The sequence below is a fragment of the Cannabis sativa genome, chromosome 1 (assembly GCF_029168945.1).
Source record: "Cannabis sativa cultivar Pink pepper isolate KNU-18-1 chromosome 1, ASM2916894v1, whole genome shotgun sequence".
Lineage (NCBI taxonomy): Eukaryota > Viridiplantae > Streptophyta > Magnoliopsida > Rosales > Cannabaceae > Cannabis > Cannabis sativa.
Genome location: NC_083601.1, coordinates 43,212,791 through 43,233,705, shown reverse-complemented (window position 1 = coordinate 43,233,705; position 20,915 = coordinate 43,212,791). Strand labels below are relative to the sequence as shown.

The window sequence follows — 20,915 nt, the reverse complement described above, 5'->3', positions numbered from 1 at the left end:
AAATTGAAATAGGGCAATCACTTTATTTAAAATTTTACTCAATTCTTAGTTATTTGAAGTTTATATTTAAAATTATATTATTATTTTGTGTAGTGATAAAATTATATTTAAAATTTAAAGTAGTCACAAGTTTAAAACTTTATACTTTTATTTTTTTGCATGACTGTTAGAATTTAAATCTAGCAATTAATGTAAAATGTTATTAAACTAAAAGTTATTTGAATATAATTATGTATTATTTTAAATGTTGAAATTTACGTAATATAAAAATAAGCATTGCTATTATACAACATGATAATGATATTTAGTATAACTATAAGGCAACGTCCCATAAATAGTTATTGATTTTATTTCTAGCTTCATCCTAAACTATTTGATTTTGAGATGAAATCACATGCACCTTAAGTATACACTTTTAAATTGTAACATGGTATTAGAATAAAAACAAAAACCTCTAACGATCCGATTAAAAAAAAAAAAGTGAGCCAAAAAAAAGCCACCAAAAATCTAAAAAATTGATACAAAAAATATAGTCAAAAAAATCACTTGTGATTCGGGGATAGTGAGTCAAAAAGATAAACAGAAAAAACGATCTGAAAAATAGAGCCAAAAGAGTCACTGGTAATTCGCGAATAGTGAGATAAAAAAGAACAACTTGTAATCGAGCTGTCTAAGATGGTGAACAAAGAATAGCTACCATTTTGAGGGAGTGTTATAGAGTCTCATATTACTAATGTGTGGAAATAAAATAGAATATATAAAATGCATAAATTACTTATCTCATAAGTAATTAGTTTTGAGATAGAATCTCATGCACCTCAATTATACACTTAAATTCTAACACAAAAAGATTTGATTCAACAAATATTTTTATATCAAACACAAAAAATTAATATTTTTTTTGTTCTTTACACTTTTTGTTCGCTTTATTTTTCCTAACTAAAATCTAACTTTCAAATATAATTATGGAGTTTCGTTTTTCTGATTAGAAATATAGAATAAAATAAGAGTGCTACTAGATGTAACTCTTCTCTCCGGTGTAACTATGAATGACCACTCCAACACTGCCCAAAAATGTTCGCCAAAATCGTTTGAGGTGGGTCATCCACCTACAATGGGACGCATCACAAATATGTAAGTGATGTCAAGAGTAGTTAAACTGAGAGACATTTATCCTCACGCTTAACACTTCTAAAGGAGCCACCCAAATTCATACTCAATGATCTAACTCAATAAATTATTTAGGAATTACTTACTCACCTAGCTAGCCACAATGCCACATTTAAGTTTGTTAGGTAGACTTCAGCCTCAATTCAACTCATCAATTTAGTCATAATATTCATAACTTTAGACATTTCAATGAATATACATATTTTCTGAATGTAAGTTCTTTATTTCTTGTTATCCCCTCCAAGAAAAAGTTTGTCGTTTCATTCTGAATGGACTTTTTTTTCTTTTAAGGCAAAACCTGACTCAGATGAAGATACTGTTAAAAAAACCTGATTTAGATCATCCATCTTACACCTTCCTTATCAAGTTAGATTAAGTTAAACCACAAACATGGATTAAAAGATAGTGAATTTGAGTGGGAAATTTTACTCTAGTATTCTCCGTTTGGTTTTCACTTTGATCAAATTATTATCGTTGGTCCGAATCAAACGACCAGAAATCACCAAATTTTACCTCAGCCCAAATTTAAACATCAAACGACAAAAGTTTCTCCATCTCCAACTTCGGTCTTTTGACCCTTAGTTACCTTCTTATTATCTAACCACTACGTACTAACCATATCACAATCATCCACAAGTCTTTATTTATTTATTTTTTTTTTTTGAACACCAAGTCTTTATTGAAAAAGGGAAAAAGAAAATGAACATTTAAAATGGCAACAAAGTAAACTACATTGAATCCCTGTACTTTAGAACATCATTTGGATTCAAATCAAACTTGATGCAAATATTTGAAATAGCAGATTTACTTAGCCTATCATCACCATAATCACGTTGAACAAGTTCTTCAAGTTCCTTTGATGGCCGCAACACCTAATAAATTTAAGAAACCAAGCATTAATGTGCAACCCCAAATTAATCCATAACATAAGAAATGATATCAAAGTCAAGTGAGCGGTGCATCGATCTGTTTCAATTTCAAGGGCTCCTTTTGTGGAAAGTTTCAACAGGTTTGTCCCCTTATCAGTCTTGAAATACTAAGCGAATATGATTCAGTTGTAAACATTAGGGATCATAAAAAGAGCAACTGACCCATGGAGAGTTATGTGACCATTTTGTAGCATGCTCATTAGACTTGTCCTCTCCATCAACAGAGGTGATACTCAACATCTGAGATCTATCTGAGACTAACTGAAGGAGCTGTTCACTTCCCTGTAACATCAATATAGACAAACCAAACAGAAAATTAAATAGGCGAGTTTTAGTGCATGGAAAGGCCGCCAAACATTACTAGGAAAAGCCCAATGGCATGTATGATACATACATCAATGATTGGGGGCAAAGCTAACCAAAACAGTTAAGTAAGGGTACAACATAAACAGAGGATCACACTTGTATGATATCTCACATAGATTATAATACCCTAATGACATTATATAACAGATAACATCAATCCTCATTCCGCACATGATTCAAACTATAGATGAATATAGAACTCTTGAATAGCATTTTACAAGAAGCAGTAGTAACATTCTATAGCTTAGGAAAAAATCCGAACTAAACATGCTTCATGTTTTTCCATGTCTAATAACATTAAATACCTGGAGTGCACGCCAATGAGAGTAAGTGCGGAACAAAACCCAGAAGAATGGAACGTTAGGTAGTGGTAAGATCTGCAAGAAGATCAGAGATAGCACTAAGTAAGAATCAGAATATACTTAATTTCACTAAGTGTTTGAAGAAAATTCAGCATACAAGAGCAGATGCTTCCAAAAGTATACAATTGAAAATAGAAGAGAAAAAAGAAAAGAATAAGAAGAGGCAACCAGGACTTTGAAGTTTGAACATACTTACAGTGAAAGCACTTGTCAATGGAAGCAGCGATACCGAGCCATAAAAGTATTTCTTGTGAATAATAGTTCCCCTGTATTCATATGGTTTGTATAATGTCAATAAAGTAAGTTTGTATAACCTGAAAATTATCTAACTTTATACGAATCGGGAAGAATTTACCTTTGGGCAATATGTCTTAGCCTTCGGCGAACAAGCCGTTGATTTAAACTGCAACATTGTCATAACCAATTCAATGAACAACAAGACATGAAATAACTAAAAGATAATACACCAGCACTCTAAGAGCACCAATTAAGACAGCTTTATCAGAAATTCAGAATCTTCTTCAATCTACAGTGTCCCTTTGCAACATTAGCCCGGGAAAAAAATGAATTCAGAAAGATTTTCTTTTCTCGTGTTTGAATTCAAAATTCAGAAAAATTTAAATTTAAATGTAGTATAAAATTTAGAAAAATTGTAAATGTATAAAGCAAGTTCCACTATTTTTCTCTATTTTTTCTCCCACATAAATTGTTTCAGTGGTAAAATGCAAGATCCAAACATAGCCTAAATTTATTTTCCACACGACAAAAATTAGAAGAAAAAGGGGATTTTTAGGCAATGCAAGAAATAAACCTTGAAGGGTAGGTGACTTCGACAGTTGTGACCTCTTTAGGTATAGACTTCAAAAACATCTCAGATGGCTTTACCCCAGCTAAGAGACGCAACCCCATTCTAAGTCAATGCAAGTTAAAATGGTCAACACAATATCATTGCTAGATCCATAATAGTACATACATTTGAATAACTAAAGATTTTTACCCATGTATCTTGTTCTTTAAAGTCCCTTGAGGCGCATTCTCCAGAACCATCCAAGCTTTATTCATCTAAACCAACCAAGAAGATCAAATTAATAGAGTGAAAAATTATTAAAAAAAACATAGGAAAGAAAACACAAAGGGTAGAAAAGAAATGACCTTGTTAGCAACAAAATCGACAAGGAGTTCTGCATTGGAGGCTAAGGGCTTGGGAGTGGAAAAAGAAAGCTTTTTGAAGAGATCTTTAATTGTAGAAGGAGTTAGGGTAGTAGCAGATTCTGATTCGGAAGCCAAAGGCTGAATAGACGTGGCAAAACACCAATTTTTACCTCTAACTGGAAACACAACCACTCTCGTTCTCATTATATCAAAATTTTGTGCTACTGTTGTATTAGTTATCGTACAACCACTACAAAATCCACAAAGCTATAGCTTTTCTGCAAACCCTAATAAAAAGAGTACTTGCAGTCACTATTTCAAAAAATGGGGAATCGAATCTTTATTCTTTGATTTTCCTTTTTCGATGTTAGGATCGTATATTAAAAAAGAAATGGGAATCGAAATCCGGAGGGAGGGGTATCTTGAAATTTAAAAGTTCAACGAAGAACAGGAAAAAGTTCTTATGGAAAGAGAAAAAAAATCAATATTGAAAATTTGGAGTGTTGATGGGAAAGAATAGAGTTTCTTAGTAAAGAAAGATTTTAAAAATGGACAGAATTGTTATGAGAGATTCAGACAAAGGGAGAAAAAAGAGGGAGAGAGATTGAGTTGAAGAAGCGGCGCGCTTTTCATAAACCCCAAGTCAGGACAGAGTCCCAACTGCTTTAGTCCCTGACTGAGAATTAGGAACGCATAAACGGCGTCGTTACGATATCACTTTTTCTTTTTTTTTTTCTCTTTTTTTTTTTTTTTCTGTTTCTTTTCCTTTCATTAGGTAATAGTTACTACCACCCCATGTTAATTTGAATTTTTATTCTTAAAATTTTAACATGTATTAAATTATGCTTTTTAAATATTTTTAACCGTTAAAAATTTCTCCTGAATTATTGAGCTGGTTAGATTTAAGGACTTTTGTCTAATTTCATTCAATTTTATTATTTTAGTGATTGTTTATGTAATAAACCATGTTGCTTAGATTTTGATATCTAACAAATCATGCCCTTCGAACTTTTACATGTACTAAATCATGCCTCCTCTGAACAAAAGTTCTTAAATCCAACAATTTCAATAATAGTTCAGTCACTTACTTTTAACGACCTTAAAAGTTCAAAGAACATTATTTAGTACATGTCAAAATTTAAAGGGTAAAAATTCTAATTAGCCTAAATATTTTTTTCTATCTAAAAACAACCATATTTTTGTTTTTGTAAACTTTTACCAAAATAATCATAAAATTTAAAATTCCTTTTAAAAGAAAGGCTCGTGATACTTAAAAATTATTTCTTCCAACACTTCTTAACTTTTCCTCTTTCCTTTTTTTTTTTTTTTCCTGAGCAACACTTCTAAAAGTGATCACTTGATATATTAGTTTTTACAAATTTAAAAATTAGTTATTGTTATTCTATCAATAATTTTGAGTACAATTAAATATGGTTTTCGCTTAATTTTTTATATTATTTTGACTTTTGAAAGAATTTAATTATAATTTGTGATAAAGTCTTTAATTGAAAGTTTTAAATATTCTTTAATTTTGAAACAGTAAAATATAGAGGTTTTTTTTTTTGGCTGAAATTCCTCCAGAAAAAAATGTAGAGGTAATTTTTTTATTAAAAATGACATGTTATTTAGTGAGGGATAATATTTCTTTTTTAAGGATTTTCCAAGAACATGGGGAACCCTATCCAAAGAGATTTGGGTTTATCTCAGTCTTAAATGCGTAGTGTTATGGATCTGACTAACTCACATAGGATCATTACAAAATTGACAAAACCATAAAATGACATTATTGGATTTGAGTTCAAGCTGACCAGACAACATTTCTCAAAATATAAACATGTTCAGAGACATTGTAGACTCATCTTTGAACATTTATTATCATCTCAAATACTCAACTTAGGATATACAAACTAGTATTTTCCATTGAAATAGTAGTAAGAATGTCTAGTGTTATGTTATATAATCTCTCATGTTAATAGTTTGGAATTTATGTCTCTACAAAACTTTCTTCAATCCAATGCTGGAAAGTAAAAATGAATTAACAAATTGGGAAGTCCCAAGTTATTTTATTATCGAGGGAGAAAAAAAATATATCATTTCACTAAGAAGAGGTGCGCAAAGTTGCAAATGGCTGAGGATGCTATAATACACTGAATGTACACATCAAAACCTTTAATGGCAGATCGATCAAAGTTGCACTATGCCTGATTAAGCCATAGGAAGAATGAAAGCATGACCCAGTTTATCGAGCTTTCTATCTTTATTCATTGTCGGCTATGAAGTTAGGCTCCTCACCTTGGCAGAGATACTCATCACATGAAGATGCTGATCCCCAATCCTTGCGAAGTCGAAGTATGTCTTCTGTAAATGTGGATCCAGGGGCTCCGATGAACACACTAGACATGGCACAGATTGTCTTATCTAGCATAGCCTCCACCTATACAGTAATGGAATTGTAAGAAAACGTGTGATGCTATAGCTTATGTTAAACCATGTAGTAAATAAAATCACAACAATAAACTGCCTGAGGGTCAAACCAATCTCTCTTCTCAGTGATTTATGACTTAATTTGGAGTAGAAAAAAAAGGTTAAATGTAATTTACTCAAGAGAAGAGTCCGGCAGGAAGTATTACTTTGCCACCAAATCTTAACGATTGACACTAATTGGTAGCATTGGTGTCTCTACTACATTCTGCTACCACCAACTACTAATGCCTTAGCCAGCAATCCCATAACTACTATTATTACTGCTGCAACTCACCACTGAGACTGCAAGCAGTGTTACACTCACACCATTATGAACTCCCTATTATTAAGCTACTATTAATATCAGCAAACTATCTATTATGTTATTTACTGATCCCAGCAATAGACAAAATCAAACTACCATTCTTTACACCACACTTCAACCACTACCATCAATACCCCCATTAGTAACCCACGCACATCAATTTTTCAAGAATTTTCAATGGTAACAATGTCACTGAAACCCAAGCACATGCTTGATTTTTCTATGAAAAGAACTTTTTTTTTTACCCTGTATCTGCAAAAAAGAAATAATAATAAAAAGCAATCTTACTTGAGAGTCCCCCTCAAGGCCATGCCTATATAACAGAGCATCCCATTTTTCAGCAGAATTACGGGAAGGGCGTTTAACTAGTGGTACAGTCTTTCCATTGAGCATAACTAGTGATTGTAGCAAACCGGTTTCACTTTCAGCAGCATCTGTGGAGAGATATATGACTGGCGCACTGGCCCTTTCAACTACCCGAGTAATGCAATCGGCAGCTTGGGGAATGGGAAAAAAGCAACTCGGTTGCTTGGCATTGCTGGAAATAAGCAAGAATTGTTAGAACCATCATGGCTACCAAAAACAATAAACTTTCTAATATTGTGGCAGGGTTGTTCCAAATTAATCATAAACCAATTGTTCCATTGATTAAACTCAACAATAGAATAGGCAACTTTGGCGGAAAGCCGTTAAGATTCTGACTTCGTGCTCTAAGCAGCACAAAAAGAAAGATTAACAGTTAACGTTCACAATAAGACACAGGTGAAATTGTCAAACTTTAATCTGACCACACCAAAAAGTGTTTCTATAAATGTTTAATGTACCAATATACCAGGGGAAAAAAACACAGATCACAACTTCAGTACAGATAAGAGAACCAGGGAAAGTAAAAGCTCACCAAAACTTCAAAAAGCCATGCCGCCGGAAATGAAGAGCAACAAAGTTCCTTCCCAAGAATGTTTGTATAAAGCGCTGTGCTGTAAGCATTATGAGACGACTGGGTTCGATTAGAGCGTTGCACTTGTGAGCAAGGGGACCACCAGGCTGAAGCACCCATTCTTTCTCCACATCGGCAAAGAAAACATCGCCGATGGCAATAACATCATCATTAGAAGAAAATTTAGACTGAAAATCTTGAACTGTTCTCTTGCTGGGCTTTTTAACATCTTCCACCCATGCAGACTCAACTTTACCCATTGTGATCCCCAATCCTTTGAGCTTCTTCATATGTTCATCATCCACATAACAAGGCTGAGGAAGCGAAAAATAACAGATAAACCTATTAATGTGTATGTGGTTCTTCTTAGTCTCAGCAAATTCTTCAAAGGTAATGACAGCTTTTCTTCCCAGGCACTTATTAATGTGTTCAATATCCAACACTCTATTGTATTGGTAATCCACTTTGGAACTAGGAATAACTAAAACTCGATTAAGAAGAGCTGCAAAGAACATATGCTTCTCCAAGCAAATCAAGTGGTTGGACATTTGGCCCGATAAGCAAATGGCGAACAGAAACTTATTCGAATTGGGTTTCCATTCAATCGTTTTTCTTTGGGAAAACTTCTGGTCCACCTTCCCACACCTATTGATACCAAACCCACCAAGATTGGGATCGTCAGAATCACTTTCCAACCCTGTGGAGCTCGTGTTGCCCGACCGATGAGGAGATAACAAGACTTGTTGAATCTCTTTATTCAGTGAAATTTGCCTAAGCACCGAAAATTTCAAGTCTTGGAGTAATAAATTTTGCTGAGTTTCAATTGTAGAGTTATTTGAAGAAGACGAAGAATTAGAAGAAATTGGGGAAGAATCATGAAATGTCTGATTCCAAAGAGTAAAAAGACCTAATTGTTGTTTCCTGAGCAAGTAAAGAGCGCGTAACTCCGACTCGCGCAACCGATCGGAAAAGGAGTCGAATCGAATACCGGAGCTGGTGGAGAAAAGGTTGCGGACGTCGACGGAGAAATACAAAACGACAATGACGAGAGGTAAGAAAATGGCGAAGACGTACCTCTTGTTAAGCGAATTAAAAGAGCTGAAACGAGGAGGTATTCGGGATCGGAACTCGTTGTTCCGGCGGTCGACATCGTCGTCACCAATGTGAAAAGTGGATCGAGTAGAATTTGGGAGCTTCCTGTCGTTCTGCTCAATCAGGGTGTGGTGATCGTCTTCCTCGTCGGAGGACGATAAGGAATCAGGTCTCTCCATTTGCTTCGTCTCCAGTGGTAAACGAGTGCAAGTACCAATTAAGAAGCGAAATGTGAAATTTTCTCGGAAGTGTTTGGTTCCCGAGAAAGAAAACAACCTGTCAATGTTGGTGAAATGTGTAAGAGAAGAATTAAAGATCTGGATTGAATTGTGTTGTATAGAAGAGAAGAGAGTAGTGAATTGATGATGATGATGATGATGATAGTCGTTGGGTGTGGACTGTACTCAGTTGATGAGTGGTTTGAACAAACGAGAAAGCCCAACGAAGAAGAAACCAGTTGTCGGTGCCTGAAAATGACCCTTTACCGGCCCACCACACAAAGCCCTAATGACGTGTCAACTAGTAGTTGTTACAGATCTAGCCCAATTCCATCTCCTCAAAATCAACTGAAATATGTTTTGCATAATTTTATTTTTGGGGGAAATTGGATAATTTTCATTAAAAACAGTGCATTAGTTTTTGAAAATTTAGAAATTTTTATAATTTAGTATATTATTATTAATTACAAACTAAGTAAATAATTATTATTAGTTTCTTATAACTCTCAAAATGATAGGTTTCATTATATAACTAAAATAAATTTATGATATTATTAGTTTCTTATAATTGGTAAAGTGTAATTGGATTAGATTGAAAATTTTAAAATTGACAGGGAAAGAATTGGATTAGATTGGAAATTTTAAAATTAGATTGACATGTAAAAATAATTAATTTAATCCATCTATATTTAATTAAAAATTTTAATTTATATATCATTACTAGTTTAATATAAAAAATAATTATTTAAAAATTTAATACATATAACATAAATATATTTTAAAAAATAATAGATTATATATATGTTTCATTCTTTATACATATATTTCTAGATACAATTCAAACAAAATTAAAAATTTATTTCTACATACAATTTTTTTTATTTATTATTGGAGACATAAAATAACAATAATTTATTTTATTTTGTTAATAATTATGTGAAAAAAATATATTTTTATTAAATATTAAATAATTTAATTTTGAAAATTAACTCATCCAAAATAACTAATTAAATTCACATTTTTGTTTGGATTGGATTGGATTAAATTTGAGTTATTGTGCGGATTGAATTCGATCTAAAATTTGATATCTGCATTTAGTGCGGATCGAATGCACTATAAATAAGATAGTGTGGATTGAATTGGATGAGCACCTCTAAACAGTAATAGAGTTAAGGGCTGGAGGGTGTCATGCCCCAAATTTTTTATTTTTTTAAAAAATTATATGTAAAAATATTTTTAAAAATAAAATAAAATAATTTTATACAATTTTACATGTATAGGCTTTGATTGAATTTCGTTCTCGCTCCGCTATTATCCCTAAATGATATGACAAACATTAAATATTAATGTGATAAGATATACTAGTTGCGGTCTAATGTGCTTCGCAAGTGAGCTCGTAGTTTAAATATATATTTTTTTTAAATTGTACCGTATTGATTTTATGTTTTGGTATTTATTTTATTTTTGGATATTTTTTAGAAGTAAATAATAGTTTAATCATAGTATATTATAGTTATTGAAAATTTATGCAAAAACTAATTATGTTAGACACCTCTCAAGTATTATATTACTATTGATATAATTAAATATCAGATTTAATATAATTTAATATAAATTATATAATATTTTTTTTCGCTAGATTGATTAAGTTCTAGTTATTAACAATAATTTTGTACAAAAGGTGTAGGAATAAATCGTCAAATTGAAGACTTTTATGCTGCAAAATGCAAATAATAATAACAAACAAATGCCTTTTTTATTTATACTTTTATAATTATTTTTTATTCATTTATAATAATAATAATAATAATAATAATAATAATAATAATAATAATAATAATAAGTAGCTTTTTATAATAATAATAATAATAATAATAATTCATTTATAACCATATATTCTAATTTAAAAGAATAAATTTCAAGTGTTGAAAAATTATTTTGCTCTATATATTTCCACTGTCTTTAAGAACAAATTTCGATCTTCTAAAAGTGATGACCCCATCGGCCATCCCCACCATGGGAAAAAAAACATTGAAAACCAAACCATAACGTAAAAAAGGGATGATAAAGCAAAACAAAGTAAAAGAAGATAGGAGAAGGAAGGACACTTGGAGAGGACACATTTTTCCTAGTCTTCACACAAACATGTGTCATCGTCATGTGTGTGAGGAACAAGCACCGATTCTCCAACGTTCCTTTAACGTCCTCTCTCTTCATATATAATATTACATTAACAGATAAGTACAAGGTACTGAATAATAAAAAGAACTGGAAGAACAACAGGCCAGATAGGTGTGAAAATGCAGGGAAGAATACTACTTTGTGATTGGTGGTCTAGAGTTAGACGGCATCACCAACTCCGCCTCATGGTATCTAAACCGCCCAATCGTTCAGCCGTTCATGGTGCTAGGCTACCTGTTCTTCACCATCTCAATGTGTGTCCATACATACTACTTACCTCTTACTCTCTTTCTTTATACACACTCACACATATTCACTTTTCTGAATATTTACTAAATTTTGTGTTACTTTCTTGTTGGGTATTAAAGAAGGAAGAAGTGGAGAAGGAGATCAGTAAAGGAAAGGAAGAAAAACAGAACAGAAGGAATGAGGTGGAGAAGGCTGTGGACTCCCAACTCAACCAATCTAAGTTCACTTACTACACACCTCTCGACTGAGCCCAGATATAATGACAGGCTCAACTGTCAATATGTTGTATTCAGCTTTATATATACATAAATATATATATACTTGTACCAAATGCAAATGACAGATAAGAGAGCAGAAAGGAACTCTAATTATGGTAATGAGAGTAGTTACATAAATCGACATAAATTCAAGCTCAACATGAGCCAACCTTGTACATTAAGGCAGCAGAGCTCTTTAATAGAGTTCACATATGTGGTCAAGACATATGTAACATAGTAATTTCAAAAATCTTACATGGGATGATGCTATGATTTTCACTTAAAAACTAATTATCTTCTTATACTAAGATGCACCTTCTGCTACTTCAACCAGCCTCCCGCGTATCCATCTTTTAGTAACGGTAACTGAATTGGCCGCGGGCGTTTGCTCATCCTGAGTTTCAGCCGCAGGCGTTTGCTCATCCTGAGTTTCAGCTTTTGCTCCGTTTACTAGAGGTTTCTCTTTCTGTTCACTGTCTGTGCTTGGTTCCAAATGGCCATTTTCATTTATAAGATCCGATTGCTTCATTAGAGTCTCATAACTAAACGGAGATAAACCATAGGCGCTGGAGTTTAATTGAAGATGTCCCTCTTCACCATTCAGTATCTCATGCATATTTAAATTTCCAAAACTCAAGTCTTCTTCTTTGCTTGATACTAAGGTTCGAGTTCCATTCACTTTTTTTCCATCTGCTTCTACTGGAACATTGCCTACACCCTCTGTTCCATTCTCAACCTGGCTGCCTAGTTCATCTCCTACAATAGATGGGTTCTCACCATTCACCTGGGATGAGCTTTGGTCTACTTCAATAGATTCCAGTGATCGAATTGCTTCAGCTATGAGCTTCCTAGTCTCCAAGAGAGATGCTTGAGCAATAGGGCTTTTTGTAGCTGCAACCTCAAGGGCCTTGGCAGCCTTTTCAGCTTCAGCAATCAATAATCTGAAGAACATAAATAACAAAGAACAGACTTCATATAGATATTTTCACCAGTAACAGGTGAAATGGCAGTCAACATAGGAAGTTAAACCAAAAGCCTGTTCCGCACAAGTTAAAAGTTAAAGAACTTCTAAAACTGGTTGGACAGGATAATGGATGAGTGGCTGAAAATTACTTTGATATCAGTACTTGTAATTCAGTCCAATATAAGAGCTGAAACACATACATATGAACTTACCTAGCTCGTTCAATAGCTTCAGTTTTCTTGGTTCCTGCAGTGGCTCGCTGTGCTCTAATGTTTTTAATCATCTTTAGTTTCGAGCTTGCTAAAGGATCTTTATACAATGGTGCATTACGTTTCCTTGACTTTGGTCGAGGAGACTGGATTTTCATCTCGCCCCTGAAAGGCTGGTTCTCTTCAAATGCTCTTTTCTTTGCAGGGCTTCGTCTGGGAGACTGTGAACCGTCGCTTGGCTTTCTTCTTGGCTTTCTTTCAGTTCCAGGTTCTATACCATGATATTGAGCCAAGGCAGAAACAACCCGGTCGCGGTACACCTGATTAACAAATGAAAATACAATGGAGAAAAGTTAATTGGCAATAGCAATATAGCATAAGGTATCTTATTATATGCCATACTTCATCAATATTACATTTGCCAGACAATTTAGGAGTAAGAAAGAGTCAAAGTCAGATTGAGGCCAAGCAAAGAAGGATGCAAACCAGAGCTTTATTAGGATTGTGGGTATCTTGCAAACAAATATAAACGAAGATTCAAGGGATCAGTATATGAAGTATATTTTCTTTATTTTGAGAGTTCGTTAAAGGAGCCAAGGTATTTTTTTATTAATATTATTATCTGAAAGCCAAGGGTAATATTTGTTTCACGTAACACAATTGTATTCACTTACAGGATCAGCCCATTTGCGATATATTGCTTCTGAAATTTTCCTCCTCTGCTCAGGAGACTTGGGTGCTCTCTTGCTTCCTTTAGGCCTAGGCATTGATTTTCGTTTCTCAACCTGCTCCGACCATTCCCTCTTAAGCTGTTCATTCATAATTTCGTAGGAATTCCATTCTAGCTCCTCTTCACCATCATACCCTTGCCTAGAAGCTTCTGCAATCAAGTTCTGCCATTCAAAGTGGCACATTTCCTGCAAAAATAGCTTCTGTCGTCGCCTTTCCCAACCCATTCGGACTCCCACCCCAATCTTGACTCTGGTCTCTTCACTGTACAACAAATAAAGGAGAACAAAATATCTTAAAACGGTACAAGGAAGGATGAATAAACAAAAAATCCATTGGACTTGTTAATAATGCACCTCAAGCCAATTGAAGACTTAATATTAGAAAATTGGATGAAAATAAGCCTTAGAATAAGACATAAAAAATGATGTGGAATAACCCAAAACAGACCTTTGAGCATGTCCAAGGTTAATCAACTTCATTTTGACCTGCAGAGCCAATCTTTGTGAATAGAATGAACAATATCCATGTAATCAAATTAGGTTTGCACACAGTACTATGAAAACAAAGTTCTAAAATTAAATTGAGTCCTGTCAAAGTATTATGCAAAAACAGAAAGAACACAAAGAATAAAGTAAAATTTTGTTATGTTTTTTTTTCCAGGAATCTATTAGAAATGTAAAACTTACTAGATGTGCTGCAACAACTAGACTGTTCAAAGTAAGTTCATACAGATGTGCAACTTATTGTACTAAAGGTATGGAAGAACTTTCCTGGAGCTTCATCTGCAGTGCCTAAATATTCATATGTAAGTTACTAATTTAAGGTTTTCCTTTGGTAGGATGCACAAACTCAATGGCACACTGTCAAATCACCTACATGCATGACATGATAGTGAATGTGGGGAAAAAGCACTCCAAAGTGAAAAGACATGTTTAATTCACATCTGTGTTTCGCTTTTCCTTTGACTCTGCACACCTTAAGATGACTCTACTAGAACATGTAAAATTATTCTTACATGACATCACCTTAGGATCCTGCATTGCAATTCTTGTTCTCTCTCTTATCCGCTGAAGGGTTTCTGCAAATTAATTAAAGATTGACGTTAACATTCTAGATTATGGAACTAGATTGGCACCCAAAAAAAAATCCAGCTTCAATTATCTTTCTTACCAGGACTATGCTTTCTGCCTTTGTTCCATGGCGTGTTTCCCTTATTAGCTTTAGAAATTCGCATTCGTCGCAGCTTCTCTTTCTCATCCAAATCTTCTGAATCCTCACTGGAAGATCGAGTCTGAATTGTAAGAGAACTTTTATCTACACTCAATCGTGTATTGCTCCGATGCTTATCATCATTACTGAGAGTGCACTTTGGTTCAAGTGTGGCAACTGCCTTAATCAGGAGTCTACCAGTGCCACTAGGCATCTCATGGGGCCGCCCCCAGTTAAAATTTCGAATCTTAGTTACACCCAAGAATTTCCAAGCAGAGGATAACCTCTTCCCATTTCCAGAAATGAATGGACTTGATAAAACTTTATCATGAACAGAGGTTTGAGAAATGAGTATCCCCAAACTGTTTTGGAAGGCAGGCTGTGTAGCCGCAAGCTCTGCTAACAATTGGAAGAACGTAAAGGAACACCCTTAGAAAACATCACAACGGGAATTTAAATTTACCCTTAAATATAAAATCCTAAACCATTTACAGAATTCAAACTTTATGATAGCTTATGCTGCAACTTATCTCCAATTAACAACATAAAATTTTGGTGCTTTTTTCTCAGAGAGAGCAATTCCTAAACTAAAATCTTGAATTTTAAACTAAATTTTCCGCTTTGCAAATAACCAAATTAAGGGACATGTTACCAGCAACATAGTGACCAGGAAGTTCAAGTAAAAAAGGTGCAAACAATTAAGATAAGCATAGTAAGATTTCAGCTCAAAAATAAGAAGAAACAAATAATTCCACCCAATAAAAGCGTAAAGAGAAGAGAGAAGAGAGTACCAAGTAAATGCATGGGAGCTCATTCAGGCAAATCCAAGCTCAACAACAGCCTAACAATGCAGACTCAGAAAAGGAAGAACAGTGTTTGTTCACAACTTTCATAACCGAATACTACAAACAACGAAACTCATTCCAAAGTGGAGTGTGGAGTGAAGTAGTTGAACTTGGGTTTTGGATAGGCAAACCACCGGAGGGAGCGGAGGAAGTGATTGGGTGAAGAAGAGGAAAAGGCTGCAACTGCGAGAACCACACACACAGAGTCTGTCGCTCAAGGCATACAAAATTGTACTGATATAGTTTGCAGGAGCTGGATAACGAAACCAAATCGATAGACTTAATAGCCAGCCCATTTCCTAAATATCCTACTTCATTATCCCTTTTATTTTATTTTTTTTTATAAATTTTTTCAAAATATATACAAACGAGCCCAGCCCATTATTTTGTGGGCCGAGCCGCATTTATAGAGTAGAAAAGTACGAAACTAATTTCCTCATTATTATTTGGGATTATTTCAAAAATACACCAAATCAACAAAAAAGTTGCAAAAATATAGCTGTACGAAATTTTATATATTTTTACAATTTTTAAGATTTAATTTACAAAAAAATAAGGTCTTTTGATGTATTTTTATATTGTACTTTTTTTCATTTTATTGGTTTTTTTATTTGTAATTTTTTTTTTATGTTGTTTGGATATTTTTTTTTTAAATGTACAAATAGGATCTTGAACTGATTTTTATCGAAATAAAACTTAATAATATTTTGATCTAGATATGTTATGACAAAACTGGTTGCATTTTCTGTATCTGCGTATTACAAATTATCTTCAAGTTGGTTATATTAAAAAATAAAATTGTTGAAAATTAAGCTCAAGGTCCTATTTTTACTATTTTAGAAAATATATGGTCCATTTTGTCATTTAACAAAACAGATGGTCCAATTAGTAACTTTTGTAAAATACAAGGTCCTAAATGGTATTTACCTTAAGTTTAAATGTAAATTATTGTTAACGAAGAGTTTATTTGAAAAAAAAATAAAAAAAAAAATTGGGAAATTAGACTAATTTAACGAATATTTGCATAATTTAATGAGATATTCATACATAAATCGATGTAAAGAATGCTGGCAAATTTTATGCCTAAATATTAGGATTGAAGTTTTTAGCAAGAAATAAGTAAATATTTCACGAGTAATTTGCGGTCAAACTCTTTAAACTTTGATGTTTTGTACGGTTAAACCCCTAGACTGGAAAAATTATGACTAAACTCCTCAACCTCCACAATCGTTTTGGTCAACACTTCTTCCGTTAGTTTTTGACTGTTAAGTGCCAAATAGACCTATTACTGTATACACAAGTGTACAACTAGTAAAATATTATTGAAATATCACCTATCACTTCTGTTACAAATGTATATATTATGTTATTTTTTAAAAATTAATTTATAATACTAATAATAATAAATTTATTTTTTAGTGATATTTAAAACAATTAATATTTTAGTCACATTTTTATTAGTGTTAGTGAAACTTGATGATGGTCAATTAGTGACATTTTTTATTAAGTGACACTAAATTATATCTATTATGACATTTACACATAAATGTTACTAAAACAAATGTTACTTATTTTCTTTAAAGTTACACTTTTGATGGAGTGTAACTAAAATAGTGCTATTCTCATAATTTTTAACAAATGTTACTTATTCAGGTGTCGCTAATTGTATATTTTGGTGTAGTGTAACAAAAATTTACTTGTGAATAAAACATAGTATTTAAATACAAGTTGTCATAATTTAATTTTAGTTGAGGGCAAAATAGGGACATGACCCAATGCACACAAGCTCCGCCTCCTCTGCCATCACCTGCGTCCTTCCGCCTCCTCCACCGGCATAATCGACACTACACCTCTGCAATCACAATCGCAACCTCTGACCTCTAACCTCTTCCAATATTTGAATGTAAATAACCTCCAACGATTTGGGTACTTGAATTTATATTCTGCAATAATTTTTTTCATATCATATTGGAATGTAAGTATTGCTTGGAATGTAAGTGTCTAACTATGCTTGTCTACAGGAACAGGTATTTGATGAAAGTTGAGGTATATTATAGAGTCACCTTGCTAAACTTAAAACTTGTTATCATCTTTTGCTTTAAATTAATGCATATTTAGTTTATACATATCGTTAATTTGTTTTTATTTTAACAGTCACTATATTCCATTAGTAGAAAGCTTCCATATTTGCAATAATTTTTTTTATATCATATCGGAATGTAGTTACCACAAGAAGAGGAGCAAGAGGAGGAGCGGAGGTGATCATCATATTTGGACTCTGGAGAAGTAATTGATTTTATTTTTTTCATTAAGCTAAGGGCAAAATAGGGACATGACTTATAAAAGTGGCTATAAATGAAATAATATGAAAAGAACGGTAAAAATGAAATGGACTAAGTTAAAATTGGTATACGGTGAAATTTTCCCAAATTTATATCATCCCACTTCCTTAAGATTAGGCTCTCGGCCCAAACTAGAAACTCTGATATGTGCAAAAATACTACTTTTTTCAATATTACGAGAATACAACCTTTCACATAACATTTCCCCATAAGTATTTATTTGTTAAGATCCAAATTACTGTATATAGTATAGGATAAAGACAATAAACCGTTAAATTACATAATAATATAGTACACAATATCGATATTATACTTCTAGTATTAGTGTAGTAGATGCTATATTATAATTAATTAAGCATATTTATAATTGCTTTATATTATCTCAGCATCCTAATTAATTACCCTTGAATGTGATTGCTAGTGAATTTAGGTCGTAACGATTATGATGATTTGAGTTATTAAAAATTGAGTTTGTGTTAAAGTTAATGAGTAACGTAGAGTTCAAGTTATGGTAAATGTATCTTATATATAAATATAATACTAATAATAATGAGAATCCTACAAAGAATAAAAATGATTTCAGCCTAAAAATACTGATAATGGCATGGTGCTTTGTACGTGTGATCACCTACCAGCTACCACACAACCACTTAAAAACGTTCACACCAATTCAATTATACAATGAATAATGAATGATCTTATTTTAAATATCATAAAATAACAACAGTGTGTGTGAATATGTGATTATAAGGAAAAAAAAAGTGAACAATGTAATAATGATCATCCATATTGGCATATTGTTGCTAACAGTATTGGCTCATGGCTTTATACAATGTAATTTTATTTATCTGGAATTCTTTTTAACAGAAATGCTTGTAATTATATTATACATGGCTATCAAGATAAAAATATATAATTACAATTTGTTCATGTACCAAAAAATAAAAATACTATAAAAATATCACCTCAAAAAAAAAAAAATAATAAAAAATATAGACATATAGTCCCATATGAATTATTATATTCTCTACAATTAATTGAAGTTGTTGTGTTAGGTTTTTTTTCTTAATTATTGTAAATAATTTAATTAACCTATTCGTTGATTATGTTCGATGATGAATATTTGTCTATTAATACTATTTAGTATTTACCAATCAAAAAAAGAAGAAGATTAAAAAAAATAATCTCTTTATAATTACCCTAGCCACCTAATATATTCATTAAAAAAAAATGTTAAAAAGTACATATTATATTGTTATTGGTAAAATTAAGTATCAAATTTCATATAATTTAATATATTAACTTTCATAGAATATCACTAACAACGCATAATACGCCACTTTTAAATCCAACGTACCATATCGCTATTGTTACCACTAACCATCTAAATTTTATATAATTTAATCTATTAATTTTTATGGAATATAGGTAATTAATAAAATAACACCACTTCTATATGATATTAAGCATTAGTGGTACTAGCAAGTAGCAATGCTCATTCATAAGCAAGATTAGTAATTTAGCTTCATTATTGTTTCAAAAGAAAAGACCACTAATAATAATGATCATACAGTACATATATCAAGTATAATATTTACTATTTTGGTATTCCAACTCAAGTTATTATGTTTTCTCTTTTCTATATTTTTTCAAATAATTTCATTCTTGATGAAAGTTTAATTAATACACAACACACCAATAAAATAAGTCACCTAATTGATAATTCTAAAGTGGACCCTAATCTATGAAAGAGAGAGCCTTTCGGCCCTGGGATGGGAATGGGAGCTAGCTAAGATGAGAGCCTAATTCTAATTGCATTATGTGAAAACTGTTTTGAAGGGAACTCCATCTCTCTCTCTCTCTCTCTCTCTCTCTCTCTCTCTCTCTCTCTACATATATATAAATAACAATTATACACAAACAATTAATATACGTTTAGCATAATAACCACTAATTATTGTTCAATCCGGTGTGGTTTAGTGCACTTTAAGCCCTTTAAACCACAGGAAAGGAATCCCATCAATGGTCATGATGAACATAGAAATCATTCAATTTTAATCATTTTGTCCAAGCTGGAATTATTGACTTTGAGCTCCCACTTTGCATAAATCAAAGCCCAAATTTTAGGTAAATGAGTATATCAACTGGGATGGTTCAGCTTCAGCAGGCATGCTGATGACACACAGATCAATATGTTAATATATTAATAAATATAATTATGAATTAGAGTTGCAAACCTTTTTTAAAAGAAGGATTTTGCAATCTTTAAATAAAGAACCTAATTCAAAATTTAAATTTGGATTAAGGAAAGGACAACCTTAATTAATATAAAATAAAACATTTGGATATGACAAAAAGTTGAACAAACATAGAATTGAAATCAGATTTTACTTGACTCCTAAATCAAAAGCAGGTGGTGATTAGGTGCTAGCTCTATTGGGATTTGAGATTTTTTCTTTTAGGTATTTACAACATAACCCACATGACTATGCTTCAATGCTGGGCCTGCCTTGGACTGGCCCCCACTGCTTGTAACTTTTTTTAAATAATGTAATCATATTGAAGTTAATCACTCCAAATCCCCTATCTTCTAAATTTTGAAAACAAGCTGACCCCAATGTTTTCCTGCACTGTAAATTGTAACTCTTAAGAAAGAGTTTTGGATGAAGATGGTAATCTACCAAAGTTGAGCATAGTTGTGTAAAAAGTCGTTTTGGCAGTTTATTTTACACTACAAAGACCCCCCACCCCACTCAGACTCAACTCAATTAATCATCTAAAAAGTTGGAAAAAGAAATAAGGGGTAAGAGTTCATTGAGTTAAACTAGAATGTCAGAACTCAAGCTTGTCAAAAAAAATAAAAAATAAATAATAATATATCAACCATATCCATTACCTTTGTCTCTCACCTAA

At 32.5% G+C, this 20,915-nt stretch overlaps 3 protein-coding genes and 1 long non-coding RNA gene across 5 annotated transcripts; 1 reads left to right on the top strand and 3 right to left on the bottom strand.

Moving 5' to 3' along the window:
* Positions 1 to 1,716: 1,716 nt before the first annotated feature.
* On the bottom strand, positions 1,717 to 4,661 carry LOC115707207 (uncharacterized). The gene is made up of 8 exons (XM_030635092.2): positions 3,980 to 4,661; positions 3,825 to 3,889; positions 3,639 to 3,737; positions 3,183 to 3,230; positions 3,024 to 3,093; positions 2,771 to 2,842; positions 2,262 to 2,381; positions 1,717 to 2,042 (listed from the first exon to the last, which is right to left on the bottom strand). Exons 1-8 carry the CDS (start codon positions 4,181 to 4,183, stop codon positions 1,899 to 1,901), a joined length of 822 nt encoding a protein of 273 aa, XP_030490952.2. The 5' UTR covers positions 4,184 to 4,661; the 3' UTR covers positions 1,717 to 1,898.
* A 1,214-nt stretch (positions 4,662 to 5,875) lies between these two features.
* Positions 5,876 to 9,387, bottom strand: LOC115707203 (O-fucosyltransferase 36). The gene is made up of 3 exons (XM_030635088.2): positions 7,666 to 9,387; positions 7,056 to 7,305; positions 5,876 to 6,413 (listed from the first exon to the last, which is right to left on the bottom strand). Exons 1-3 carry the CDS (start codon positions 8,973 to 8,975, stop codon positions 6,237 to 6,239), a joined length of 1,737 nt encoding a protein of 578 aa, XP_030490948.2. The 5' UTR covers positions 8,976 to 9,387; the 3' UTR covers positions 5,876 to 6,236.
* A 1,691-nt stretch (positions 9,388 to 11,078) lies between these two features.
* On the top strand, positions 11,079 to 12,644 carry LOC133038230 (uncharacterized). Its single transcript, XR_009688047.1, has 2 exons — positions 11,079 to 11,449; positions 11,564 to 12,644. It is a non-coding gene; the product is annotated as an uncharacterized LOC133038230 (long non-coding RNA).
* LOC115707197 (uncharacterized) lies at positions 11,789 to 15,956 on the bottom strand. 2 transcript variants are annotated; one of them, XM_030635079.2, is made up of 7 exons: positions 15,607 to 15,956; positions 14,777 to 15,214; positions 14,632 to 14,684; positions 14,054 to 14,091; positions 13,549 to 13,867; positions 12,878 to 13,194; positions 11,789 to 12,642 (listed from the first exon to the last, which is right to left on the bottom strand). In XM_030635079.2, the coding sequence occupies exons 1-7, from the start codon at positions 15,617 to 15,619 to the stop codon at positions 12,006 to 12,008; spliced, it is 1,815 nt and encodes a 604-aa protein (XP_030490939.2). In that variant the 5' UTR covers positions 15,620 to 15,956; the 3' UTR covers positions 11,789 to 12,005. The 2 variants fall into 2 exon arrangements, with proteins under 2 accessions (XP_030490939.2, XP_030490940.2); XM_030635080.2 differs by having other exon boundaries at positions 14,777 to 15,211.
* Between the last annotated feature and the right edge of the window lie 4,959 nt (positions 15,957 to 20,915).

Excerpts from the sequence above, each read along its gene's own strand:
- LOC115707207 (XM_030635092.2), bottom strand. The coding sequence starts at position 4,183 with ATGAGAACGAGAGTGGTTGTGTTTCCAGTTAGAGGTAAAAATTGGTGT. Across the intron at positions 3,738-3,824 it reads TTAAAGAACAAGATACATGG|AATGGGGTTGCGTCTCTTAG; the intron begins GTAAAAATCTTT and ends GCATTGACTTAG. Across the intron at positions 2,382-2,770 it reads CTCATTGGCGTGCACTCCAG|GGAAGTGAACAGCTCCTTCA; the intron begins GTATTTAATGTT and ends TTGATGTTACAG.
- LOC115707203 (XM_030635088.2), bottom strand. The coding sequence starts at position 8,975 with ATGGAGAGACCTGATTCCTTATCGTCCTCCGACGAGGAAGACGATCAC. Across the intron at positions 7,306-7,665 it reads CATGGCTTTTTGAAGTTTTG|CAATGCCAAGCAACCGAGTT; the intron begins GTGAGCTTTTAC and ends GCTTATTTCCAG. Across the intron at positions 6,414-7,055 it reads GCCTTGAGGGGGACTCTCAA|GTGGAGGCTATGCTAGATAA; the intron begins GTAAGATTGCTT and ends ATTACTGTATAG.
- LOC115707197 (XM_030635079.2), bottom strand. Across the intron at positions 14,685-14,776 it reads AGGCAGAAAGCATAGTCCTG|AAACCCTTCAGCGGATAAGA; the intron begins GTAAGAAAGATA and ends ATTAATTTGCAG. Across the intron at positions 14,092-14,631 it reads TTGCAATGCAGGATCCTAAG|GTCAAAATGAAGTTGATTAA; the intron begins GTGATGTCATGT and ends TTGGCTCTGCAG.